The sequence below is a fragment of the Natrix helvetica genome (genome assembly GCF_964273705.1).
Source record: "Natrix helvetica genome assembly, chromosome: 2".
Classification (NCBI taxonomy): Eukaryota; Metazoa; Chordata; class Lepidosauria; order Squamata; family Natricidae; genus Natrix; species Natrix helvetica.
In genome coordinates this window covers 76482382-76508153 of record NC_138552.1, presented here as the reverse complement: position 1 = coordinate 76508153, position 25772 = coordinate 76482382, and the positions used below count along the sequence as shown (strand labels likewise).

Genomic DNA, 25772 nt, shown 5'->3' with positions numbered 1-25772 from the left:
CCCTTCCTTTGAAGAACCCCAGAAGGTCTTTGGTAGGAGGAAGAAAAGCCAGACATTTTGAAACTGAGAACGTGTCCAATGATCATCTGACATTCTTAGAGCTCCACTATTGATTAGCTTAGCCTGAGCCTAAGGATAGCAACTAGCAGAGGTCTTCAAACTTGGCAACTTTAAGACTTGTGGACTTCAACTCCCAATTCTCCAGCCAGCAGAGCTGAATTCTGGGAGTTGAAGTCCACTAGTCTTAAAGTTGCCAAGTTTTCAGACCTCTGCTCCATGCACTTGGGGATCCCCAAATGGCGAGGATTTCTTTCTTTCTCCCGTTTTTTCTCCCAGGGGGCTGCAGAGAGGCTTGCTAGGCAGCCCCCATGTCCTAATTTGGGCCTAGCAGACTTGCCTGAAGCCTGCTGGGAGCCAAAATGGGTATGGGGGTGATCTTGGAAGGGGAAGCAGAAGGTATGGTTGCGAGCCCAGTGGGGGGCGGGCACAGCAAGCTCCAGGGAGGCAGGGCTAGCAAGACTTACCTGTAGGCAGGAGGAGGAGGCAGCTCAGTTGGGGCACAGCAGTGATGGGATTCAAATAATTTAACAACCGGTTCTCTGCCCTAATGACCAACTGGGTAGGCGGGGCTCGGTGTGACCATGTGGGCATGGCCAACTCAATGTCACTCAGGTCGATGGGCGCTTTGCCTTAGCTGGGACAATGTGATAAGGGTTAACCGGAGAGGCCGTTTCTGTAAGCAGGGCAATAAAGATTAGGCTAGAAACAACACCAGAATGTTTCCTTCCTGCCTTCCTTACAGGATTAGCCCTGTAAAGTGGGAAAAAGCAAAAGGAGATTTCTTCCAACAACCGGTTCTCTGAACCGCTTAGAGAGTTAACAACCGGTTCTCCCGAATAGGTGCGAACCGGCTGAATCCCACCACTGGGGCACAGGCACCATGTAACAACTTAGGCAGGCAAGGCAGCTGAGGCAGGGAAGCCACCCGGGAGGTGAGGAGTGACTGAACAGGGCTGGTGGGCAGCGCAAATGACCAGGGAACCGGTTCAGGGGCATGGCAGGCCTGGGTCGTTGCCGGTTCCAGTGACTCAGGCCATCAAGTTACTACCTATTCAGCCGAACCGGTCCAAATTGGTAGGAACCCACCTCTGCTCTGCTGTATTAAGCATGCTATTGCCTGTGTACAAATCAGAGGTGGTATTCAGCTTGTTCAGACCAGTTCTGGAGAACTGGTAGTGGAACTTTTGAGTAGTTTGGAGAACCGGTAAATACCACCTCTGACTGGGCCTGTCCCCATCATTTCTCTGCCTCCCAAGTCCCAGCTGATTGGGAGGGAATGGGGATTTTGCAGTATCCTTCCCCTGGAGTGGGGTGGGAATGGGGATTTTGCAGTATCCTTCCCCTGAAGTGGGATAGGAATGGGGATTTTGCAGTATGGAGTGGGGAGGAAATGGAGATTTTGCAGTGTCCTTCCCCTGCCATGCCCACCAAGCACACCACACCCACAGAACCGGGAGTAAAAAAAATTGAATCCCACATGTACAAATGGCATCTCATCTCAAAGTTGTTGTCCAAATCAGGGCCGGATTTAGATGAAAAGAGGCCCTAGGCTATTCCACTTTTGAGGCCCTTTCACCTCCCATTTTTAAGTTTGTAAATTACATGAGAGATAATAAAATACATCATTACTGTGATATATATCAATATATTAAATGAAACATGTTGTAATTGGTACTAACCTTTATAAAAAATGTGGCACGGATAATAAATAAAAATAAAAGGCCTCTCTTGATCTTGAGGCCCTAGGCTGAAGCCTAGTTAGCCTATAGGAAAATCCGGCCCTGGTCCAAATGTTGTGCATTGGTTAACACAAGTCTATACATGTGCAACCAGAAGTCTCACGGAGTTCATTAAAACTTATTCCCAGGTCAGTGAATGTAGAAATCTTCCTAAACCTGAAACCTTCAGGCAAATAGCATATCAGAATCATTGAGCTAGTTGGAAGTTAGAAGTTGGGAGTTTAGTTCATCCACAGAGCGCTACATTTGAGATGGTACATGGAATCACAATGTCAGAAATAGGAAAAAGGAAGACATACACAATTAATTTGTATTAAGTAACATTATTTTAATGAAGAAACAGTTTCCAGGTAAGTACGCCCTCTTAACAACTAGTTTGTTAGGTTTACGCAAAACGCAAATGTTAATATTGGGTAAGGAAGCAAATCATTCGGTATAATTTAAATTGCACTTCAGCTTTTCAATTGATGTTGAAAGTAACAGCCTCAGCACCAGCTATACATATGGCAATTAAAATAAATAGATCTACAGTAGATCTATCTATATGAGGAAAGAGGGCATGTGGGGATGGAAGGGTGTGTACAAACCGCTGCATGTATTTATTTAATTTTATTATCCCAACTTTCTTACTTTATAAGAAACTAGCCGATAACCCGGCTTTGCCCGGGTATTTATTTATAGGGGGAAATGTCTGGACCAAACACAATTTTTAATGTATGATTTTCCCCCCTACCCGGAGGTGGTATTCGCCTGAACCGGTAGCTCTGACTTCAAACCGAGAGCAAACCAGTTCTCTGTTTCTATGAAAGTGGGCCCGCCGTCCACCCCTGCATTATACAAACCTTTATTTCTGCTTCTGGAGCCCAGCGGATCAGGGGCAGCGGATTGAATTGCCACTCCTCAGCTGTTTTCCTTGCTCCTTTCCTTGTTTCAATGCAGAAGTTCAATTTTCTCTTAACTGTGGACGTGCATGCTCAGCGAACTGGTAGTGAAGCCGGTAGGATCCCATCCCTGCCCTTACCAGAGGGAGCACCCTTGTAGTGTACTGTGAAACTGTTACCATGGCAACTCCACTGCACTGCACAGTAGAAGCTATTTTACGGCAGTACAGTAGAAGACATTTTAAGACAAAACAGGCTGTATCCTAACAGCACACACCCCGAGGGGTTTATACATATAGATTAAAGATGCTGAACACACCCAACACAGCTCCGTCTTCCTATTTTCCCCACAACAATCCTGTGACGTGAGTTGGGCTGACAAAGCATGACCAGCCCAAAGTTACTCAGCTCATATTTAATGCAGGAATAAAGCCCCAAAACTATGATAATTGGTTTTGGACCGAAAGTGATGACACCATACACTTGTGTTGTATTTGTGAAGAAAAAAACAAATAGGCACAGGAGTCTACACAGAAGGCCAGTTATTTCAGAGCAGAGGAGACAATGGAATTGGACAGGGGATGACATCTACAGGGAGACAAGACTAAGTCACAGAAATAATAACCAATAAAAGCATTAAATAATTAAAATTGAAAGCAGAAAAAAAACCACCTCAGCAAGGAGCTTTGTCATGAGACCTTAAGGGAATGACTCTGAAGCAACTGTGATTCACCGTTATCAGAGGCAGTGAACAGGTCAAGGAGATCAAAATGCAAGATTTTTTGGCAGCAAGATCATGATATATTTGTAAGAACAGTAACATCATGTGTCAGTAGCAAATTAAAACAATAAACACACTAGGAATTTGGAAGCAAATGAGAAACAGTTTAGATGAAAGGAATCAAAATGCAGGGAGGAATCAAGAGAACATTATTAAATGGACATTTAAGAAAATTAGTTGGGAAGAGAGAAATATAAGGTAAATCTCGGGATTGAGAACTTCAAATATTGATGGAAATCCAGCTAGTCAAGCTGCCACTCCATTGAAGATTTATTGACTACTTTGTTAAGAGGCAAGACATAAATGTATCTCAATATTCAGTTTCCCTCCTAAAATTGAATTTCAAACTGCTCGCATGGCTGTTACCAACTAGGACAGAGAATAAAAGTGGGTTGTGGGAAGAGATTGAAAAGATTAGAGCACACAGACTGTACCAGTGGTGGGTTCCGGATCCTGTTGCTACCAGTACGGTTGCAACGGGACCCGGCGTCCTCCACACGAATGCGTGCATGGGTCTTACTGGCCTGCGATGCCTCCACGAGCCTTCACAATGCTCCAGCTGCTCAGCAGAGCATCGCACAGGTGCTGTACGTGCTCTGCACGGAAGCGTCGAAGACTTTAAAGACAGGTAAGGACGACGGGCGGGCAGGTGGCGCCTCCGGAGCACCGTACCGGAACCCAATGCTCCGGGCAGGCCCCAGTACATCCGTACCGGGGTGTACGGCCTGCAACCCACCACTGGAGTGTACCTAACACAACTTTTGATTCCCTGCTGAGCTGAGCTCCATTGCAACTTAATGTGCCAACAGCAAAGATAAAGCCTTTAGGCTAATTGCCAAATAGCCTCCCTTATAACTTAAAATGTGTATTCTCAGCAACACAATGTGAGATAGCACTCCCTAACAAAGCTCTGGGGTATAGGCCAGAAAATGTACCCCTTTCCCCTTCTAAAGTTTTTTATTTGCAGAGCGCTGAGAAAATCATGAGGTTTGCATGAACTAATGGATATGAAATTATGTTTCTAACACTATGACCATCTGTGCAAGCCGTGTAAACTGTAAGAAGTTCAAGAAAAAAAATTGCTTTGGCTTTTTCTCTGCCTCCTCTGTTTAAGGTGGGAGATAAAAGGTCACCCAGTTTTGCTTTCTGATCAGAATTAAAACTGATTATCAGCTGCCTCGTGTTCATTGGATTTATCAGATTCTGAGCTGCACTCAAAAACCTTACAAGATCATATCCATTTTTTTTTGCTTTTTGCAGTAACCGGCTGGTACAATTGCAGAATGGCAGTATTCTGCCAGCAAGATTTTGAATCGCAGGAATTCTACAATACAGCCCTCCATTTTGAAATCAGTTGAAAGGGGAATATTCCCTACTTCAAATAATTGTACCACTTCCTAGACCAGGTAGTTGTATTCTTTCCAATCAGTGGCAATTCATTCCTCAATGAAGTGAATAATATGCATGCTATAGTAATTTCTTCCATCAGATTTAGGTGAAAAGTCTTTACTGCTTAATCTATTAGCTAAATGGAATCTCTTCCCATTCTCATCGTTTGGTTGCTTGGAGAGAAAGCAGATGCAAAAAACAAACGGCCTCTGCACCGTCTCCTAGCAACAGGAAGAATTGTGCTTAAAACCCTATTGCTTTGAAGTTCATTGGAATCGACTGTGTGCGCGGATCTCATTCCATCATAAAAAACAACTGTGACTCTGTTTCTCATTTAAACTGGAAAAGATACTCCTTGTATGATCATCTGTCCCATTGAAGGAGACTATTGAACATTCCTCTTGAACTGGGGCGTTAGAAAGTGACTCAAGTAGCCTTTTCTATGCAATTTTAGATCTCTTGCAAACCGAATGTGGAATGTCTTTTCTCTTATATTTATCAACTATTTAACCCCCCCCCCCCTTTCAATTTTAACAGTATTATGCAGCTTATTCAGAGCAATATGTTGGTCAATTGGCAATATTTCTACTTTCAGGGCAGCATCTGTCTTCTTAATGTGGATATCAAGTACAATACAATACAATACAATACAATAGCAGAGTTGGAAGGGACCTTGGAGGTCAACCCCCTGCCTAGGCAGGACACCCTATACCGTTTCAGACAAATGGCTATCCAACATCTTCTTAAAGACTTCCAGTGTTGGGGCATTCACAACATCTAGAGGCAAGCCGTTCCATTGATTAATTGTTCTAACTGTCAGGAAATTTCTCCTCAGTTCTAAGTTGCTTCTCTCCTTGATTAATTTCCACCCATTGCTTCTTGTTCTACCCTCAGGTGCCTTGGAAAATAGTTTGACTCCCTCTTCTTTGTGGCAACCTCTGAGATATTGGAACACTGCTATCATGTCTACCCTAGTCTTTCTTTTCATTAAACTAGACATACCCAGTTCCTGCAACCGTTCTTCATATGTTTTAGTCTCCAGTCCCCTAATCATCTTTGTTGCTCTTCTCTGCACTCTTTCTAGAGTCTCCACATCTTTTTTACATCGTGGCGACCAGAACTGAATGCAGTATTCCAAGTGTGGCCTTACCAAGGCATTATAAAGTGGTATTAACACTTCACGTGATCTTGATTCTATCCCTCTGTTGATGCAGCCTAGAACTGTGTTGGTTTTTGGCAGCTGCTGCACACTGCTGGCTCATATTTAAATGGTTGTCTACTAGGACTCCAAGATCCCTTTCACAGTTACTACTGTTGAGCAAGGTACCACCTATACTGTACCTGTGCATTTCGTTTTTGTTGCCTAAATGTAGAACCTTACTCTTTTCACCATTGACTTTCATTTTATTAGATAGTGCCCACTTTTCAAGTTTGTCAAGATCCTTCTGTATCTTTAGCCTATCTTCTGGAGTGTTGGCTATTCCTGCCAGCTTGGTGTCATCTGCAAATTTGATGAGTTCCCCATTTATTCCCTCATCCAAATCATTGATGAAGATGTTGAAGAGTACTGGGCCCAAAACAGAGCCTTGGGGTACTCCACTGCATACCTCCCTCCATGTAGATGCAGTTCCATTGAGGACTACATGTTGAGTGCAGTTGGTCAGCCAGTTATGAATCCATCTGGTGGTGATGCTGTCCCACTCACATTCTTCTACTTTATCTAGTAGTAGGTTATGGTCTACCTTATCAAATGCCTTACTGAAGTCCAAGTAAACTATATCGACGGCATTCCTCTGGTCCACTAATTTTGTCACTTTGTCAAAAAATGCAATAAGATTAGTCTGGCATGATCTGTTTTTGACAAACCCATGTTGGCTTTTGGCTATTACTTTGTTTGCTTCTAGGTGTTCGTTAATTCGTTGCTTATCTTTTCCAGAATCTTTCCTGGTATTGAGGTCAGGCTGATAGGTCTGTAGTTTCCTGGATCTGTTTTTTTCCCCTTTTTTGAAGATGGGAACCACATCAGATCTTTTCCAGTCCTCTGGCAATTGTCCGGTGCTCCAGGATCTCTGATATAGTTCAGTGGTTTTGAGATCTCGTCTGCCAGTTCCTTCAGAACCCTGGGGTGTAATCCATCTGGTTCTGGTGATTTAAACTCGTCTAAGGTAGACAGGTGCTCACTTACCATTTTCTTCCCTATTTCAACTTGTGTTCCTAATCTGATTTTTGTGGTGCTGTTTTTGATAGGTTGGACTGTTTTATCCCTTTGTGTAAAGACAGATGCAAAACATGAGTTAAATAGTTCTGCTTTCTCCCTGTTGCTTGTCACCTTCTTGTTATTTTTTACTTTTGTGGCAAGCCTTTCTTCATTGTGAGCCTTAGCTTTCCTCACTTCATCTTTACATGCTTGGGCTATTTGCTGATATTCTGCCTTAGTTATGTCCCCCCCCCCCTTTTCACTTTTTGTACTTATCTTTTTTGTCTTTCAATTTGTCAGAGAGTTCTTTATGCAGCCATGCTGGTTTCTTTTGGGAGCTGTTATTTTTCTTCTTCATTGGTATTGTGCTAGACTGGGCTTTTGTAATCACATTTTTCAAAATTTCCCAAGCTTCTTGAGTTGTTTTCCCCTTGAGGATTCTCATCCATGGAATTTTTCCCAAGCTCTCTCTAAGTAAGATAAGGAACCTGCTTAACTTCCAAAGGAGGACGATGTCCCCATTGTAAAGGGGCGAAAAGGGCTTATTGAGAGTAACAGAATTAAGAGCACTGGAGATAAGGCATATGATGGATGCTATTAGGGGAAAAAAAGCTGCTTAGGCTGGAACACAGCAGTGTAGTGTTTAATGGTAAGAGCTATTAATATGTTCACTACAATATAGAAAAGTAGTATCTCTTCTTTCTGATGTAAGAAAAGTGACAATTTTTGCATCCATGATGCACAAAATACAATGTAAGAAGTATGGAAAAATTAGGTCATTTCCACCCCTTTATATTTTATTTAAAAGTTATTGCACATGTACCACTACTTATAGTCTTACCAACGGTAAAGGTTACACAACAGCAATAAAAACTATCTAATTACATTTATCAATAAAAAGACATGACCATGCCTTTCTAAGCAAATATATAAAGTCATAACCAGTATTTTCTTTGCTGACCCTCTTGACCAGTTTCCCAAGATTAGCAAATTCCACTTCAACTCCCAGAATTCCATGGCCAACATAACCATTGCTGAGAATTCTGGGAGTTGAAGACCGAGACTCACCTTCGATTTGCTAAGGTTAGGAAGCAATATTTTTGACTGTTCATAATATATTCATTCAGAATTTGCATAGAGAATTTCATGAACTATGACTGTGGCTGATAAACATTCTCATACTACCTAAAAGATAAATGATGTTGGTCCATATATGTATTAATTACACCCATATTATAAAAATAAGTGTTAGGTTTCTGTAGAAAAAGTAGTAGTGTTGCATTTTTCCCAACTGCACAGTACAAGCCATACAATATTTAAATTTTAATACTGTTACAGGTATTTAATATTACACACCAGTATTTATAATACCAATCTGGAGTCAGCAGGCTGAAAAAATAAGTACCTCAAGCAAACATGAGATTCTGCTGCAGCCAGTTTTTCATAATATTGTTGTATGAAAGTTAAAATAAACGTTTTTAGTTACAAGTATATGCATTATAAAATATTAGCAAGATGGTGGCTTAAATATATACACTGTACATTGCCATTACAAAGTCTTAATAGCAGTAATATATAAATTGGTTTTATTTACACAAAAATAATCTTGAGGAAAGCATCTTTACAATTGAAATAAATAAGGATTCAGTAATTCATTTAAAATATTTTTGCTCAGAATGGATCTGAACAGACTAAATGATGAAATGAAGCTGCAAATAATCCAGATGAAAGTCAGTTGCATTCTGATAGAAGTGCAATTTTACTTTTAGTTTTCCTGGAGTTAAAAGTACAAACATGCAAGATAGATAAAACTACCCTACACTGTGGAGCAAAGACAAAAAGCATAAACAATAAACTTGAAAATATACAAGAGTGTTCACAAAAGATACAAGGTATTTTACAATTTTTAATATATAATATTTGGTGATGTCAAAATATGTGATACCTGCATAATTTATAGAATAGAATTTAGCTTAATCAGGCCATAATTTCCTTTAGGCAATTAAACTACACAGAATGCATCAAAATTTCATCCCAGCAAGCTTCATTGTCAACTTGTTCAAGTTTTGGTTCAAAAATTAAGTTGGGGATGGTACAGATGGGTAAATCTTAGAATTGTCTCCAAGATTAAATTTTCTTTCATTTCAAAAAAATAAAATAAAAATTCAATAAAGATCATATACACTGATACATAGTTGGTGTTCTGCATGATTAAGTAAAAATAGAGACAGACTTTACAAGAACTTCAAATAAATCTTGGAATACAGGTGGATATTGCTGCTTTTCACACAATCAGATAAACAAAAGAACTGAGGAAATTACTGGGAAAGCACTCCCAAATTCAAGGAAATTCTCTACTCATGTAAAAAAAAGTATTCATTAAAAACAGAAACAAAGCAAAACTAAACGTATGTTTTGAAAAAAAATGATTTCTGTACTTTTTTTCCAAAAGCAGTATTCTTCAATGCCATCATTATGAAACTTTACTAAAACAGTTATTATGTGTGATGCTGTCAGGAGACAGTACAGTCATAATTGCTTTCTTGAAGGGGATGGTCTTCCTTTTCCAATCCAATCATGTCCTCATCAGGTCGAATTGAAGTATTAGGACCAATGTCACTTTGAGGACTAGCATTGTGGTTAGTTGAAATCCGGTTCTCCTCTGCCCTTGGACTGGCTTGTTCAGCCACTCTTGACAGATTTGTAGGCTGAAAGGCTTCCTGTTGCACCTGTTCCTCCGATATCTCACTCAGCTTCTGCAGTTGTGGCTTGATAATGGTTAAAAATGGCTTATAGCCAGGACTAAACAACATAAGATAAGAAAATTAAAAAATAGTTTAAACATTTTTAAGACTGCAAATCCAGTAACTATCCTTTTCTGGTTATTAACTTGGTGTAGTAAGCCAATCCAACAAGTGAATGCCCTTTGTATAATGAAAATATATATGATGCTCTAATTTTCGCTAAAATTGAGCTTGGTTTCTTGTGAATCATATGGATATACCTTTTTTTTAATGCCAACCTGCAAGCAATTTTTCAATGCTTTTATCTGGTGGAGATGGTGCTTGTTTTTCCTCCCATCTAATCTACAGTCCCCGAGCTTCCTAGCTTTTTCAAATTAAGCCAAAGTTTGGTATTGCAACCTGCTGCTTTACTATGAGAAATATGCTAATTCAAGATACTGTGCATATCATTGGATACATACTTCTCTGTTTATATTACACATGTTGAAGTAAGAACTCTTGTCAAGTATATTAATAGGAACAGTCAGTCAGTTACAAAATAATTCCACAGATAAATTATGTCAAGTATTATATGTAGTATTTCAACATATAGAATACGTCCTCAAAGAGGTTAAGCATTAAAATTATGTTTTGCTATCTGTTAAATTTTGAATAAGTTAAAGAATATTATTTCTTTGTTTACTGCTGTTTCTTAGAAAAGCAGCTTAAATCATAGGTATAGTGAAAGGAGGTTCATGCAACTCACCAGTCTGTAGAAGCCCATCTTTCTACTGCCTGCAATCCCGTTTTAATGTTCTGCAACATTTCCCCATCAACCTCTGAAGACTGCGCCAGACTAAACACTTGATTGATGATTGAAGATTCTCGAAGGATTAGGCCTATGATCATGCACCAGTCCAGGCATCCTGCTTCCATGAAAATATGAAGCAAATACCTACAAAAAGATCCACAGGCACTGTCTAAGGCACAGAATCTCGGGATATTATCCTTGGTCCCCATCCACTAAGAACAATTCAAAGGAATCCCAATGACAATACAAACTCCCATCACATTTACCGCAGCTGAACTTGTGATTTGTGTGGCCCTTTGCTGGCTAGCTCCAAAGAGATATGTTCCAATTCAGACTGTGTCAGACCCAAGGTGGAATAATTTTCATCCACCATAGTCCAGTCTCCATCCACAATAGAGCTTGTTTCTGTCAGATCCGTGGCAGAGCCAATGCTCCCCTCGTCACCTGTCAAATACAGTAAACCAAATATAGATGTTTCAATGTCTCTGTGACTTATTTAAAAGGTGCAAAAAAACCTGCATCTCATCAGTATAGTGTACTTGGCTGTTTAATATTTTTTTATGGATAAATACATACGGATGCTGGTGGAATGTGAAAACATGAAACCTGCATGTATTTTTGTATGTAGATGATGCCATATTATCAAGTACCACATCTGCAGGGAACACTAATCTATGTGAAGCATGAAAGTGTATCTAAAAGAAATTAATGCATCAAAACAAGATAATTGTGTTTCTCTCAGAAAACTGAATGAAGAAAAGCAAGTTATACATAAGAAACCAAAATAGCAGCAAATAAGTGACTTTAGTGAAGAAGGGGAAATGGGGAAACAAAATGTAAAATATGTAAATGCTACAAGAAAGGCTGTTTTCTGCTGCAAGGAATGGCTGTTTAATGAAAAAAAGTTAAAACAATTGTGTTCTAAAGCATGACTCTCCCCAACGTGCAAAATGGAACTGAGAATTAATGTAGTTATGACAATAGTATGAGATATTTAAGAAGCGTATGCTGTAAACCAAGAGGTAGGATAAGAATGAATTGGTGGTGAATAACAGTGAACTGAGCACAAATTAAGTTAGTCATATAGGTAATCCTCTTTTAACAACAGCTTGTTCAACAACTATTTGAAGTTACAATGGTGTTGAATGAGACTTACAACTGTTCCTTGTAGTTGAGGCCATTGTAGCATCTCCCGGTCAGAGGATCAAGATTCAGGCACTTGACAATTGGCTTGCAATTACAATGGCTGTGTGTCCCTCAGTCAGATCATCACCATATGTGACCTTCACTGCCGGCTTCCAACAAAAGTCAAGGGAGGTCACAAATGGCAATCATGTGACGTCACACTCAATGACTACACTGGATTTGCTTAATAATTGCAACTACAACTGCCACATTAAGTCAGTACAGTCATACAACATTGTATTTTATGACCACTTTGTGTATATTTTATGATTGCTTAGTGGTGGTGTTGTCGGTTCCAAGTACTTCTGTTAAGGAAGAACTATCTGGACAGAGAGAATGAACGTGAATCTAATAGCAAAGCAAATGTACAAAGAGTAAACTTGTTGAGAGTAAGAGGACTTTCAGGAGGTTGTGCTTAATGATATCCTTAAGAATGGCGAGTTAAGAAGTTTAGTGATAGCTTATAAGGACAGACACTGAATGAGGTTGATTTGAACAAGAGAGTTTGTTCTAGTGGTTAGGGCACTAGGCTAGTGAGTTCTAGTCCCTCCTTAGGCATGAAAGCCAGCTGGGTGACTTTGGACCAGTCACTCACTCTTAGCTCAACCAACCTCAGAGAGCTGTTGTGGGGAAAATAGGAAAAGGAAGGAGGATTAGATATGTTCACCACCTTGAATTGTTTATAAAAATAATAAAGGTGGGATACTGTTTTCCAATTTAATATTTATTATTCTTTTTCTGCACATTGTGAACACTGCTTATTTCAAAAGAGACTAGCATGGTCACTATACATATAGATATGCTATCTTGTGATGAAGTTCTAGATTGCTGCTGCCAATAGAATTCCTATGTTGAATTCATTCTAAATATGCATTCATAAATATATTATTGGTTTGTTTTTCCTCTGCTATTTAATCCTTTACCTTCTGCATTATTTCCAAGAAAGATGAAGAAGCAAATGGCAGTTGTAATATATGAAAAGTATATATTTATTTTCAGACAAAATACCCAGAACCACTTAAAAGAAAGCCAAATATCAGAATAAAGAACTCACCCACTTTACTTAACAAAGGTGAGAGGAATGCCTCCTGCATTTGAGGGCCATGGGAAGATGCTGTATCCATCTCTCTTTGGGAGGAGCTGATGGCACCAAACCAGCTGTGACTCCTTGGTACACCTGGGATGCCAGAGTCTATTTCCATGTTTAAAAAGCTGTCAGCAGACTGTGATTTTAAGAGTTGTTCGCCTATTACTAGAAATGAGAGCATGTGAACAAGCTGTTGTTCCAGCCTTAAACATGTTATTTAAGATTTCAAGCCTAATTCATTTCGATGACTTGTAACCAATTCCTACTACTTAGGATGCCTACCATAAGCTTCAGTATAGATTAATAAAGCCACATACAGTGGAAACCTGCACACAATCAAACCAAGTCAATTTATTTTATTTCCTATGAACACTTTAACTGTTACAGTCATCAGACAGATAGTATCAATTCCAACAATAACTTGCTTCCAACAATTACTTGCTATATGTTTTTATTCTTTGTTTAAATACAGTTTAATTTCAAAGACTGAATTAAACATGTTTAATCTTAACACGCTAAAGTGCAACATCACTTGAATTCAAAGTGCCTGCTACATTTGCCTCTATGGTAGCACCAACAATGGATTTGGTACAAATATGAAAATAATAAACTGATCTGAAAACCCAAAATGAAAGTACTGTAAGGCTCCATTTACTCTAAAGCTACATTTAGATTCTGGTAAATTAAACGAGAGGGAGGATAAGATACCTGTTCTACATTTTCCATTCTTCAAAGGTGAATTTATAGAGCACACTGGAATAATGGGAAATGGCCAAAGAAAATCATTGTGTAATGTCTTCAAGGCAGACACAAAATCCTCCACACGGGCAGCTCTGTTGCGCTCTTTACACAACCAGCCGATCAACTCAAAGCCTAGCTGTGCAGCAAAACAACCAAGGTCCTTAAGCCTGATTTCTTCCAGAAGACGGCGAGCATGTCTCCACAGCATCATGTCAATGTACATGTTCTCAGCACAATCACTTTCCTTACTCAATCTACAAAGGTGGAAAAATAACAAAGTTAACACCAAAGACTAACTTCCATTTAATTTATGGATTTGGCCTAATTTTCTAGGAGTCAAAAGTTGGAGTGCTGTGAAATTTCATCATCAAATAGAATCAGTAACGTAGTAATAATCTCTATAATTTAATATATGTAGGGGCTTGATGCAATGAAATATATAGCAAGAGACACATATTCTCTTCTACTTGGTTACCTTTTGCCAGATGGGCCGGATGGCATGCTCAGGGTTTTCTGCAAGTTCGATTTGCCAGCTGGAAGTGTCTCTCCAGATTGAGACAAACTAATACTGCGATTTCTGAAGAACTCAAAGCCACCACTTGAAGTAGGTTCCTACATGGAAGAAAAGAAGGATAAGAATAGACCGATTGGAGACTTCTTTAGAGTTGGACAGTATCTAAACTGATTACATTTAAAAAAGCAAAGAGCAAACTGGCTGAAAACCAGAAAAGCTGAGGGTAGGTTTTATGGTGAAAGAAATATTTCTAATGAATGTCACAATAATGAGTTATTCAAGTAATCCTCCATCAAAAAGATGCTCCCTGAAAAAAAATCCATTTACTTATAATGACTTCAAAAGTTTTTAGATAATAGCATTTTATTATTCTTTTTTGCTTTCTTGCTATGTTATGACATTAAGGTGGCTACTGCGTCAGACAGGCTTAATGCTACATTTGGTTATTTTTCAAAAAAGGATCAAAAACCCTTAGTTTAAGAGAATAAAGCCTCTGTCCAGACATCTTGTCATCTGCTACCAAAACAGCATAGGCTTAGCTTGGACATCTTGCAGATTGCAGACATCAAAGAACGACTATAAGCAAATAGTGGTTCTGCTGAGACTGAGAATGTTATGCTATAGTTCCGAAAATATGAGTCTTTTTTCCTATTTCCTTTGATCAAAATGCCCGACTACCCAACTTCAAGGAATTTGAAAGCAACAAGTTCGAAATGGCGAAAGCAGTAGCACGATACGGACTGATGAGTCATTTTGATTTGTAATACTTTTACCACAGTTCTGTTTCCAGAACAACATATAAACAAGTCTTGTGACGTTATAAACAAGCAAATCCAGGCTTTGCTTAAGATGCCAAATATGGGTTGCAAGTTCTAGTTACCCTTAACGATCAAATAATCATGTTCGCATACAGTCATTCATTAATAAAAAGGACTATGGTTTAGCGTATGATTAAAATCCATTTATTGAGGAAAATATCTGATAGGATAACTGGATAGTTAGCAAGTTCCACACATGACTTGAACACCCCCCCCCCCAAATTACATCTGGATTAGTGTCAAAGATATTTATTATAGAGCAATCATGTGCCATTCAAACCTGAGTTGTTGGTGTAGCAGGGGGGGTCTCTGATTCGCCGGAGCCAATGGCTTTCAGAAATCTGATCATGTGCCGACAAAGATCCCACTTTCCTTTCTCCAAAGCTGTATTGAATAGCAGAGTTGCATGCTGCCTACTAACTGCTGGAACTTCCATATTCTGGAACCAATATAAAACACTTTTTACACAGAAACCACTGATTCAATAAGCAAACAGAAAAGGCTGCAGATAAAAAGCATGCATCAAACTTCACACCTTTGATTTCATTGTCCAATAATCATGGCCCATGATTTTACTATCCATGACTATGATAGGACTGCTAACTGGAAATGGCCTAGAGGCACCTATTATATCAATCAGGTCCTCTATACTTACGCGGATGACTGCATAGTAGACAATTTCATTCCCAAAGATAATTAGGATCCCTCTCTTATTTTTTTATTTCTGTCCTTATTTAATAAATATATACTTGTAAGAGACAAAGCTCTATCAAAATAATGTGTCCTTTGGGTCGTGTGCTTAGCACACACCATACCACTTTTCCGAATAAAATGAGTGAATATAATTACCTGCAGAATAATAAGGTAAGATGCGGCTGTGTCCAAATCCTGGGCCATTAAACACTCTTCAAACAAGTCTTTTGGATTTCCAACAGCAGCAAAGAGATAATTCCACAGGGCATATTCTGTTTTTCTAGCACAATGAACAACAGTCTGTAGGAAGAGGGGGAACTCTGTAATAAATTTAGCCACGGTGGGAAGGAGAGGATCGGGAATGGGATCCCGCGAGGTAGCTTCTTCTTCCAGCACTTCATGGAGCATCAGTTCTAGTACATGAGGAAAATATGGTAATGCGGCACAAGAGTGAGCCAAAAGCAAGGCTTGTTCGCCTAGGTTCCTCACCAAAAGCTGGCGTAAAATGTGATGGAGGTAGATCTGAGATGTTCTCTCAACAATACAGAAGGGGAAGAGGACCTCTAAATGTTCAACAGCACTGCTGTGAGTGTATAAACAGTCATAAAGCACAGTGTCATTGACAGCACCAAGAACCAAGGCATCTTCAAACAAAACAGCCAAGGGGTAGATGTTAATGTGGAAAGGCAGCATGATCCGTCTTGAAAGAAAGGAATGTGGTTTGCGATGGTCCCTGGGAAACAAAGGAAGCCAGACCTTCATACCTGATCCCCCACAGCTGAGCCACAGAGCCTCCAATAAGTGCCGTTTCTGTTTGTTAGAGCGGCATGTCGTCCAAACATTTTCTACAGACTGGGCAAGTACAACAGGAGCACAGAATGGCAGCTGAGAACATAGGAATAATACTAATTAGGCAATTTTCTTTTCTCCCTTTACACAAGTTGTGCATCAAGTTTTATATGGCAACACACAAACATTAATTCTGCTGACATCTCATTCTTTTTCAATATAAGCATGTTCATATTAGTTTACTAAATTAATTCAACTCTCCCTATTCTCCACCATCATTTTCTTCATATTATCCTGTTACTACAAAGTATTTTTCCCACATTTTAAATAATCAGCAATACAGCTTGCTATCTATTTTTCTTCACTATGTATTAACATAAATATGTTACCGAAGTACAGAAATGAAGGAAAGGTTCCATTAAAAATAATCTAAAATTACAGTACTACTTATATTTGCTACTGATATTAAATCCCTTATTTTTGCCTTCCGTCCCTGCTATATTTATTAAGATATTGCTACAGTTCATATTGTTAGTTGCGTTAGTTTGAAAACAACCTTGTACATTAATCACTATCATACAATTTTGGGTAAGTAAGCGCTATTTGAAAATAATAATTGAAATAATTGAAACTAATTGTAATTTGCTTCTAAAGAAAAGACTGTTACAGAAAAACAATGTTACAAGAATTTAGAAAAGTTACAGTCATTTATTGACCAATTATTTTAATTGTAAGATCAACAAAGTATTACACATTCAGATTAATTCACAATGCGCATTCCTTTCATTGAGATTTTTCCATAAATTAACTCACAAGTTTCCTTTGGTTGGGACTACTCTCCTTTTCTCGTATCTGAGGACCTGATCGATCTCTCTGTACCATGATTAACTGTCCAGCTAAATTTAACATAATGCTCTCTGCTTCACAGGCCTTAAAGAAAAACAAAAATTTATTATTCCTTTTCAATTTCGCTGAATCTGTTTTTCTGAAAGTTCAAACACATCATGATCAGCACTGTGTTTATAAAAGCATACTATTCAATATCATTCAATCCACGCTGGTCATAAATGAAACGCTGATGACCCAACTGCCTTCTCCAAAAAGTAAAGCTGATTATCGTTCAGCAGACTGATAACATTATATCCCCCTATCTCTCCCCATAGTTAATTTTTGATGTTGAACATCATAGAGCTAGACTGAATCCTCAAAAGTTTTACAAGTAAACTCTCATTCAAAACAATAGCAATTTCATCAGCTTAAAAAAAAAAAACCACCTACACGAAGCTGTAAAAACAGCAGCAAATCCAAATCATTCCTTCATAAAGATATTATTCACATTAGGAAAATCAATATTAGTTCAAACCCATGCATTTTTATCTTGCCTTTAACCTAAAACACCATGATTTATCAATCACGTCCTCTCATATATCTTGCTCCAACAATTGGGGAGATTTAATGAGGGATGGTGTTGTCATATATATATATATATATATATACTGTTTTCAAGTGGAAAATCTGCTTTCACTAGCTTTAAAATAATTTTTAAAATACCCTGTAGATACCTGCTGTGGCATTTTCAAGCTGATACCTGTCTCTGTTCTTACTGATGTTAAAGTAACGGACACAACAAGGAAGGGGTGAGGAATATAATGTGACATAGAAACCTCTTGAAGAACCTGAATACTTGTAGTGGGATTAGGGCTGAAAGACAAAGAAATGTCCAGTGGTCAGTATCCTACTAGCCCCAAATAAACATATGTGAGGTATTTTAAGATCTTTGTCTATCAGTATGATAATAATTTTCAGATAATACAACAATCCTGACAAGACAAAGATATTGTAAATATTCCATGTAACCAAATAAAGCAAACAGCATTGAAAAGTAAGTCAGATTACAATATGCTATACTGTATATTTAATTATTAACTTTGGTAATTTTTAATGCTAAATTTTTAATATTTTTCATTTTTAAGGTTAGCTTTGTTGAGTTCTCTAACATAAAGTACCCGCTGAGCTAAACATGACTTAATGCCTGTAATACTGAACTCTCTCTGTGTTAGTATTTACAAGGGGGCCACATCAGAATGAACAAGAGCAAAAAGGACACCACTCAAATCTGATTCAAGAGATTTTCACCAAAGGTTTCCTTCTCCCTCACCCATACTTTAAAACAAAAGTAAAGTAAAATGAAGTATGCAATAACATATTTCATACTCACCCATCAGATTTTCTTTTAATACTATAAAGGCAAATAGAACAGTCTGCTCTGAACAAAATGATGATATCCCGAAAGACACTGAGCAATAAAGTTTCTGCCTGCACTTTGGTGATATGAGCAAATGCATTGTCCAGATTGGCTGTTCGTAAATATACTCTTAGCTGAAAGAATAATGAAAACTTTTGATCACAAACTTATAAGGAGAATTTAAACTAATTTTCAAGCCTTGTCCTTTCATGAGGAACTTATAATAAGGCTGGCTCATCTACACCCTAACTACTGATAGAAGATTTTTCATGGAATGGATTTTTCATCTCTGTTGTGATACTAAATACTCTTCATTCACTATCCTTTTCCTCCTTAAAATGAGGAAGAAAGAACATTCTATATGTATCATATGTATGTATATGTTACACTTACATTAGAAACACAATGCAAAAGTAATGTTGGGCAGACATTTGAACAATTAATCCTACAGCATGAAACAATATAACTATCATGGAAGTAAATCTTTAAACATTTTAGAGTGAGAATCCAATTTCTAAACTATCACACTCATAAGAAAGATGAGACTAACATCCTGTTATTTTGCGGCAATTAAAAAAATCTAATTTACAAAAATCAGAATTTTGAGGAATATTAATTTTAATCCTAATACTTTCTGAAAACCGAAAGAAAAATGAAAATAATAGTTATTGTTATTTGTAATTGTTATTTCTATGCAGGCAATAAAGTTTCTAATATAACTAATATAACAGGCAGATTTCTATTTAATGTTGCCATAAAAGTGCATCAACGGGAGAATTTCAGTCTTTTATATTTAAGGTCTGCCTTACCTCCTCCTGGCGATCACTTAAGTTGTAACATGCAATGACAATGAAGTCATTCCACCATGCTAAGCCTCCAGTAACAGTCATATTTTGTTCCTAAAAGTAAATGGAAAGCTAGAATTATTCAACTTTTTAAAAATCCGAACAGCTTATCCATCAAGATTAATATAATCAAGGCTAATACAATTACATAATAAAAAAGATGTTAATAACATTCTAATAACATTTATGGATAAACATTAGAATATTAATTTTATTAACTCTTCCCTGGCCCCGAGTATTCTAGAAGTCAATCCTAAATGTTATATTTACACTATTTATAAGAACTGCAGGTTATTGGCTTTGACATCACTATATAATCATTAGGGATTGATCTTGAGAAGATAGTACAAAGAAACATGCTATCCCACTAGAAAAAAAAATGAGCCGGAAATGCCATTTTGAATTTGAAAGAGCCGTGTCAAGCTCGAGATGACTGAAATGTTTTGATGCTGTTCTGAAGTTGCTGGAATTTTTTAATGGTTTTGGTAAAGTCTGAATGGCATTAGAAAAGGCCCATTTGCTATTGAAAACAGCTGTTTAGTGCTCAAAACAAGTTATTTTCATATTTCAAATATTCTGCATACCTCCCTTGCGATTGAAAGCAATGCTATTGTCTTAAATCTCCAGGAAGTATTTCCTTGAAGTGGATTTTTCATGCTCAGAAAAATCTGAGCATGAAAGTAGAAGATGTTTTATAGAACATAGAATAACAGAGTTGGAAGGGACCTTGGAGGTCTTTTAGTCCAACCCCTTGCTTAGGCAGGAAACCCTACACCACTTCAGACAAATGGTTATCCAATCTCTACTTAAAAACTTCCAGTGTTGGAGCATTCACAACTTCTGGAGGCAAGTTGTTCCACTGATTAATTGTTCTAACTGTCAGGTAATTTCTCTTTAGTTCCAAGTTGCTTGTCTCCTTGATTAGTTTCTACCCATTGCTTCTTGTTCTGCCCTCAATTACTTTGGAGAATAGTTTGACTCCCTCTTCTTTGTGGCAACCCCTGAGATATTGGAACACTGCTATCATGTCACCACTAGTCCTTCTTTTCATAATACTAGACATACACAATAATTCAAGCAACTTTTTAATATATGTTTTAGCCTCCAGTCCCCTAATCATCTTTATTGCTCTTCTCTGCATTATAAAGTGGTACTAATACTTCATGTGATCTTGATTCTATCCCTGTTTATGCAGCCTAGAACTATGTTGGCTATTTTTTGTTTACCTTCCTGACTCCCTCAGTTTATTTTATTTATTACATTATTTAGAACCCACATTTCAAAATAACAAACCTCCCAAGCAGCTAATACAATGTAAAAACATAAAACTTCCAGGATCCTTCCTACAGAGCTACTTGTTGTAGCTGCCTTTGGCAGAAGAAAGAATCCAGTTAAGCTGCTTTGGGAATAAAGATACCCATGGCCTGCCTTCTCCTCCTCAGCCTTATTATAATCCACCTCCTCCATTCTCAAAATTGATAAACAATGGAAACAATGTGGCCTCCCTCTTCTCCAAAATGAATTCTGCCAGAATAGTTATTAGCCAACAATTCTATTTTTAGTAAAATTATAAGAAATTCTTTAATTACAATATTACTGGAATGACTTATTTTTACAAGATTCTTTCCTCCTTTCTCCTAAAATACAAAATGTCATATCCATCACTGAGCACTGAGATAAGAAACTATTTCTATGAACCTTAATGTAAATGTCTATTATTTAATATATACATATTACATGCATTATATTACATTACATACATTACACACAACAGATTAGCAAGCAGACTATAAACCTAAATGACGTTCTATAAATTGGTAATAACATCTTTAGAAAGAAACCCACTAATTTATTTATAATCAGCCACTTACCTGGGTAATGTTGCCAAACAGTTTCCATTTTTTGGAAAGCAGAGAGTAATGTGCAAAGCCAAATTTGCCAACTACAGCTACATTCTGCCCCATCTTATCAATGGCTGAAAACTGTTTATGAAGAAAACAAACGCAACGTCAGATCCTTATTAACAGAAGAATTATACTATTTGCCCTATTTCATTAATAATTATTTCTAAGACAAGATGCCCCATCCAATTCATTTCTATAAAAAGTGAAATTTCTATCTCAATACAATCAAATTTGTAAAGTATTCACGTTTTAAAGCAACTTACCCTTATGGGCCAGTTGATCTCTAAATATATATTGTGAATCTTTAAAAGAAGAAAAAAAGAATTATGAAAATTTATTACAATTACCACATTCCATCAAAGCCAATAGATAAAATATTACATGATTACACCAGCAAATATTTATTCCCATTTTCAGTAGATCTCTGGGTATCTCTATAGTAGATATTCAGCGTTCTTTATGTAATGTACATTTTATATATTTATTGACATACGTATATTTCTTGGCATGTATGTCTGGTCTATCAGGAACATAAGTAAAAAAAATTCAGTTAGGAAGTTTTAACAGTAAAGATATTTTGATCCTAATAGACAATAGATATTATAGAACTAAGGATAGGTTTCTTATATGAGAAAGTTAAAGCAGTTTAAGGTGTAGCCTTGGGAAGTCACTAGATTTTAATCTGGTCTTCTTTCAGAGCAGAAGCCGACAGGCATTCAAAAAATAAGATGTGAAAAGGGAAGCAGTCAAGTACCAAGGGAGGGAGTTACCTGTACAACGTGCCAATGCCTGTGCCCTAATAAAGTGCTTAAACCCTGAGAATCTAAGCTCTCATATGAAAATTGGCCTCTTTCTCGGACAGGTTTATGTTCAGCATGTGCCGAAGAACTTCTAGGATTCTGAGCTTGCACAACATCTCCACAGTTCAAGTATAAGCGATCTTCTCCCTGAAGGAGGACCTGCTCCTGGCTGCTCTGTGAATAAACAAAGAAACCAGTACTTCAGACAGTGAACCAAATAAAATTGGGAAAAGATTATTTAAGAGTGCTGTCACGTTCATGTTTCAAATAAAGTTTGCACAGCAACATTATCATATACTGTTTTATTTACATTTTATTTAAAAAAACAATTTTAATATAATTCAATTTAGGCAATGTTTTGATCTAAAATATAACAGAAGTAACTACACTTCTATTATAGCACTACAAACCATCAAACTTGAATACTTACTATACAAGGATTAACTGCTAGTGCACTTTTGATGAACTGAAATTGCAAAATACCAAAATGTTGCCCTTTGTTTTTGCTCTCAATCATTGAATTCCCAGAGTTATTTGCATCGATTACCCACAGATGATAACCTTCGGATCCCCAACTCTAAGACGAAAAATAAAAAATAGGTATATCACTTAAAACAACTAAAAGATTAGAATAGAGAAATACTGTCTAGAATTTTACTACCCAAGAATGCCTAATATCAAGTTGCTACCAATAAGTTTGATGAAAAGCACTAGTCTCCTCCTTTATATTCCTTTCACACCATTTACAGATATTTTCACAATTCTGTACACCTTTTATAGCCATGTGTGCTAAGAGAAACCACAGACAAAATCCCTATCCAAATGTCAGCCTTGTTCTGTGAAATATTAGTAGTATTTGCTGAGAATTGGTATCCAAGACATATTCCAGTTCCTATGAACTGAATGGTTTTGTTATTCTGACAGAAGGAACAACATACTGTGATTTTCTAAGATCTGTCCCTGGCAGGGAATATTATTTGCTTATGAACCTGAATATTTTTCTTTGTGTAATTAAGTAAATTAAATTTAAAAAGTAACCTGGAAATATCTGGATTGCAATATTAATGCAGAAAGAGACTTAAGTAAAGTGGATAAGTCCAGGTTAGTTTATTGATAAAGTATTAGAATAAAATTTAATTGTATGTACCTACATGAGAGAGAAAAAGAGACTAGTAAAATAATAATAAATGATGCTCACCATAGAGCTGATCTTTAGAGGGTCCTTTTTAGTACCATCAGTTCGGTGACTAAAATGAATAGCATAAACAAAATATTACATTCAAATATTGGATATTAAAGAGACTTTGTGTTTCAATTCACTACATACATACTAATAAGGGGCCATTTTTAATTCCCTAGTTCCCAGTCCCACCTTTTGATCCTTGATATATTAAACCCAAGTAGCCAAGAAAAATCAGTATGAGATATAAATATTTGCCCAACCCTATTCTTTAGTATCATTTGTACTTTTCTATTAATTTAAAAGTATCACATCATATCAGTTTAATCAACTTCATCAAGTCTAATAAACAGAAGAAAGAAGGAAAGTCCTCTGTAGCTATTAAAAATACCTCTGAATTTAGAAGGTACAGTATATGTAGCACATAAAAATATAGATCTAACGTTTGTACAACAGAGATTGAAGGGAGAACTGATTTTGTAGTTGAAGATAAAGCCTCTCATTGGCATATTAACATTTCACTTACAAAAATATTGTGCAGAAAAAAATGAGCATTTTGCTTTTCAGCCTAGTCCTTTTTACTAATTCAGTTGATAACATATACAGTATGAGATATTAAATAATTAAGCAAAGAAAAATAGTTTTAAAAGCTTTGTGCAGCAAATAAAACGTTGAATAGCAGATACATATTTTGGTTAAATTTCCTAATATGAAGCACAAGTTACTTACATAAAGTCACCTCCTAGAGTACAAATAAGCTGGGCTCCAAATACGCTCCATAAAGACAGGCCTCCACATTCCCAGGTCACCATAACAACACAATTATCTGGAGACCATCTGATGAGTTTAACAGCTCCTGTTTTGTTCCAAATATCTATTGAAATACAAAAATTGTTGGCAGATTTAAAAAAACTCTTTGCAATATTTTTAACTATTTTAAAGACGGGCAGTAGTTGAATAGTGGTTAATATTTTGAGCTCCTACTTTTCGTCTGGAAATTCAAAATGGTACACAAGGGATTCAATTCAATTCCACCATTGCTATTCTTTTGGGATGAGAGAGAGAGACTTAGCTACAAGGTGAAGGGAAGACTGTGGTATATTGGCTCTATGGGATAGGTAATATTCCTCAAAATATTAATCCTAACAGGATGCAATTTAATTTTATTAAACTCTGCAGAGTTTTATCCTCATTAGGTACATAGAAGTAATGCACAAAAACAGAGTAAGAAGTCATCAGGATGAACAGTAAATGCATATCTACATTCCGCCCTCTTTCCTCTGTATAAATTATTCTTGCTTAAAGATATGAAAATTTTTACCAGAGCTCTTAGCAAAGTTGTCATAGATCTCTAGAGCCCTGCCACAATTCCTTCCAAGCTAGTAAAAAACATTGGAACAGCGTAAGTGAACCTTATAACTGTTTCCAAGCAGTTTCTCTATTTCTCTAACAAGTCTGTAGTCAGAACACAATACCCGGAAATGCAAAGCAAGATTTATAACTTTCTAAACTGGGTGTTAGATGTATAAATGTCGGTGTAAAGGGAATCTTTTCTCCTGGTAACTAACCACTTGATTTCTCTGTGACTAAACAAACAATGCATTCATGTTGGGTAACTAGTAGAATGACCTGGGTTGCAAAACCGTTACAACCACTAGACTAAAAAAAAAAAGAACTAGGGCAAACATAGCTCTTTCACAACCTCTATTCTGTTACTGTTAACAAACAGCTGTTGACTACTCCTTAAAAGAAAGAAATAACTGTCTTTACAGAGATGGTACAGCCATGAGCATAACATGGCCAGCCTGACTGTATTTTATGAAGAGTAATAATAATATTTTAAATTTTTGTCAGACATATATTGTCTGCTACAGAACTGTACAGGATATACATAATTGAATGTACATAGACCCAGATGATTGGACTGGTAGATCAGCCTTTTGTACAGCCACTACATGCCAAATTGTTTACTTGTTATAAATGAATCAAGGAGGAATATCACCAAAAAGATGATAAACAATCCAACCTGAATGTTAATATAATTGGGCATACCAGGATATTGCTTGGGTGTTAGTTCCAGTTTGTGAGACAGCTGCATGGCCCCTGTGGAATGATCTATTGTATATACTTGCACAGAACCACTAGAAAAGAAAAAAAAACACAAACAATTCTGAGACAAGAATTTTAAAATTAAGCTGATCAGATGAAAATGTGAAGGTAAAGAATAAGTCCACTTTCATATACTTAATTCAAATACAAGTAGTCCTAGATGTACGGCCACAATTGAGCCCCAAATTTCTGTTGTTAAGTGAAACATTTGCTAAATGAATTTTGCCCCATTTTATGACCTTTCTTGCCTCAGTTGTTAAGTGAATCACTGCAGTTAATAA

General features: G+C 37.2%; 1 protein-coding gene across 1 annotated transcript in view; it reads right to left on the bottom strand.

The window, feature by feature from the left end:
• Positions 1-7822: 7822 nt before the first annotated feature.
• RIC1 (RIC1 homolog, RAB6A GEF complex partner 1) overlaps positions 7823-25772 on the bottom strand; it is a 45744-nt gene continuing 27794 nt past the window's right edge. The window contains exons 8-26 of the mRNA XM_081945066.1: positions 25435-25523; positions 24112-24256; positions 23401-23449; positions 22633-22779; positions 22173-22376; positions 21666-21704; positions 21370-21480; positions 19463-19552; positions 18627-18787; positions 17971-18109; positions 17222-17338; positions 15776-16504; positions 15207-15365; positions 14070-14206; positions 13562-13848; positions 12821-13018; positions 10848-11025; positions 10537-10725; positions 7823-9849 (exon numbers count right to left, since the gene is read on the bottom strand). Coding sequence (XP_081801192.1) covers positions 9561-9849; positions 10537-10725; positions 10848-11025; positions 12821-13018; positions 13562-13848; positions 14070-14206; positions 15207-15365; positions 15776-16504; positions 17222-17338; positions 17971-18109; positions 18627-18787; positions 19463-19552; positions 21370-21480; positions 21666-21704; positions 22173-22376; positions 22633-22779; positions 23401-23449; positions 24112-24256; positions 25435-25523 — 3457 coding nt within the window. The 3' untranslated portion in view covers positions 7823-9560. The remainder of the gene's footprint in view (positions 9850-10536; positions 10726-10847; positions 11026-12820; positions 13019-13561; positions 13849-14069; positions 14207-15206; positions 15366-15775; positions 16505-17221; positions 17339-17970; positions 18110-18626; positions 18788-19462; positions 19553-21369; positions 21481-21665; positions 21705-22172; positions 22377-22632; positions 22780-23400; positions 23450-24111; positions 24257-25434; positions 25524-25772) is intronic.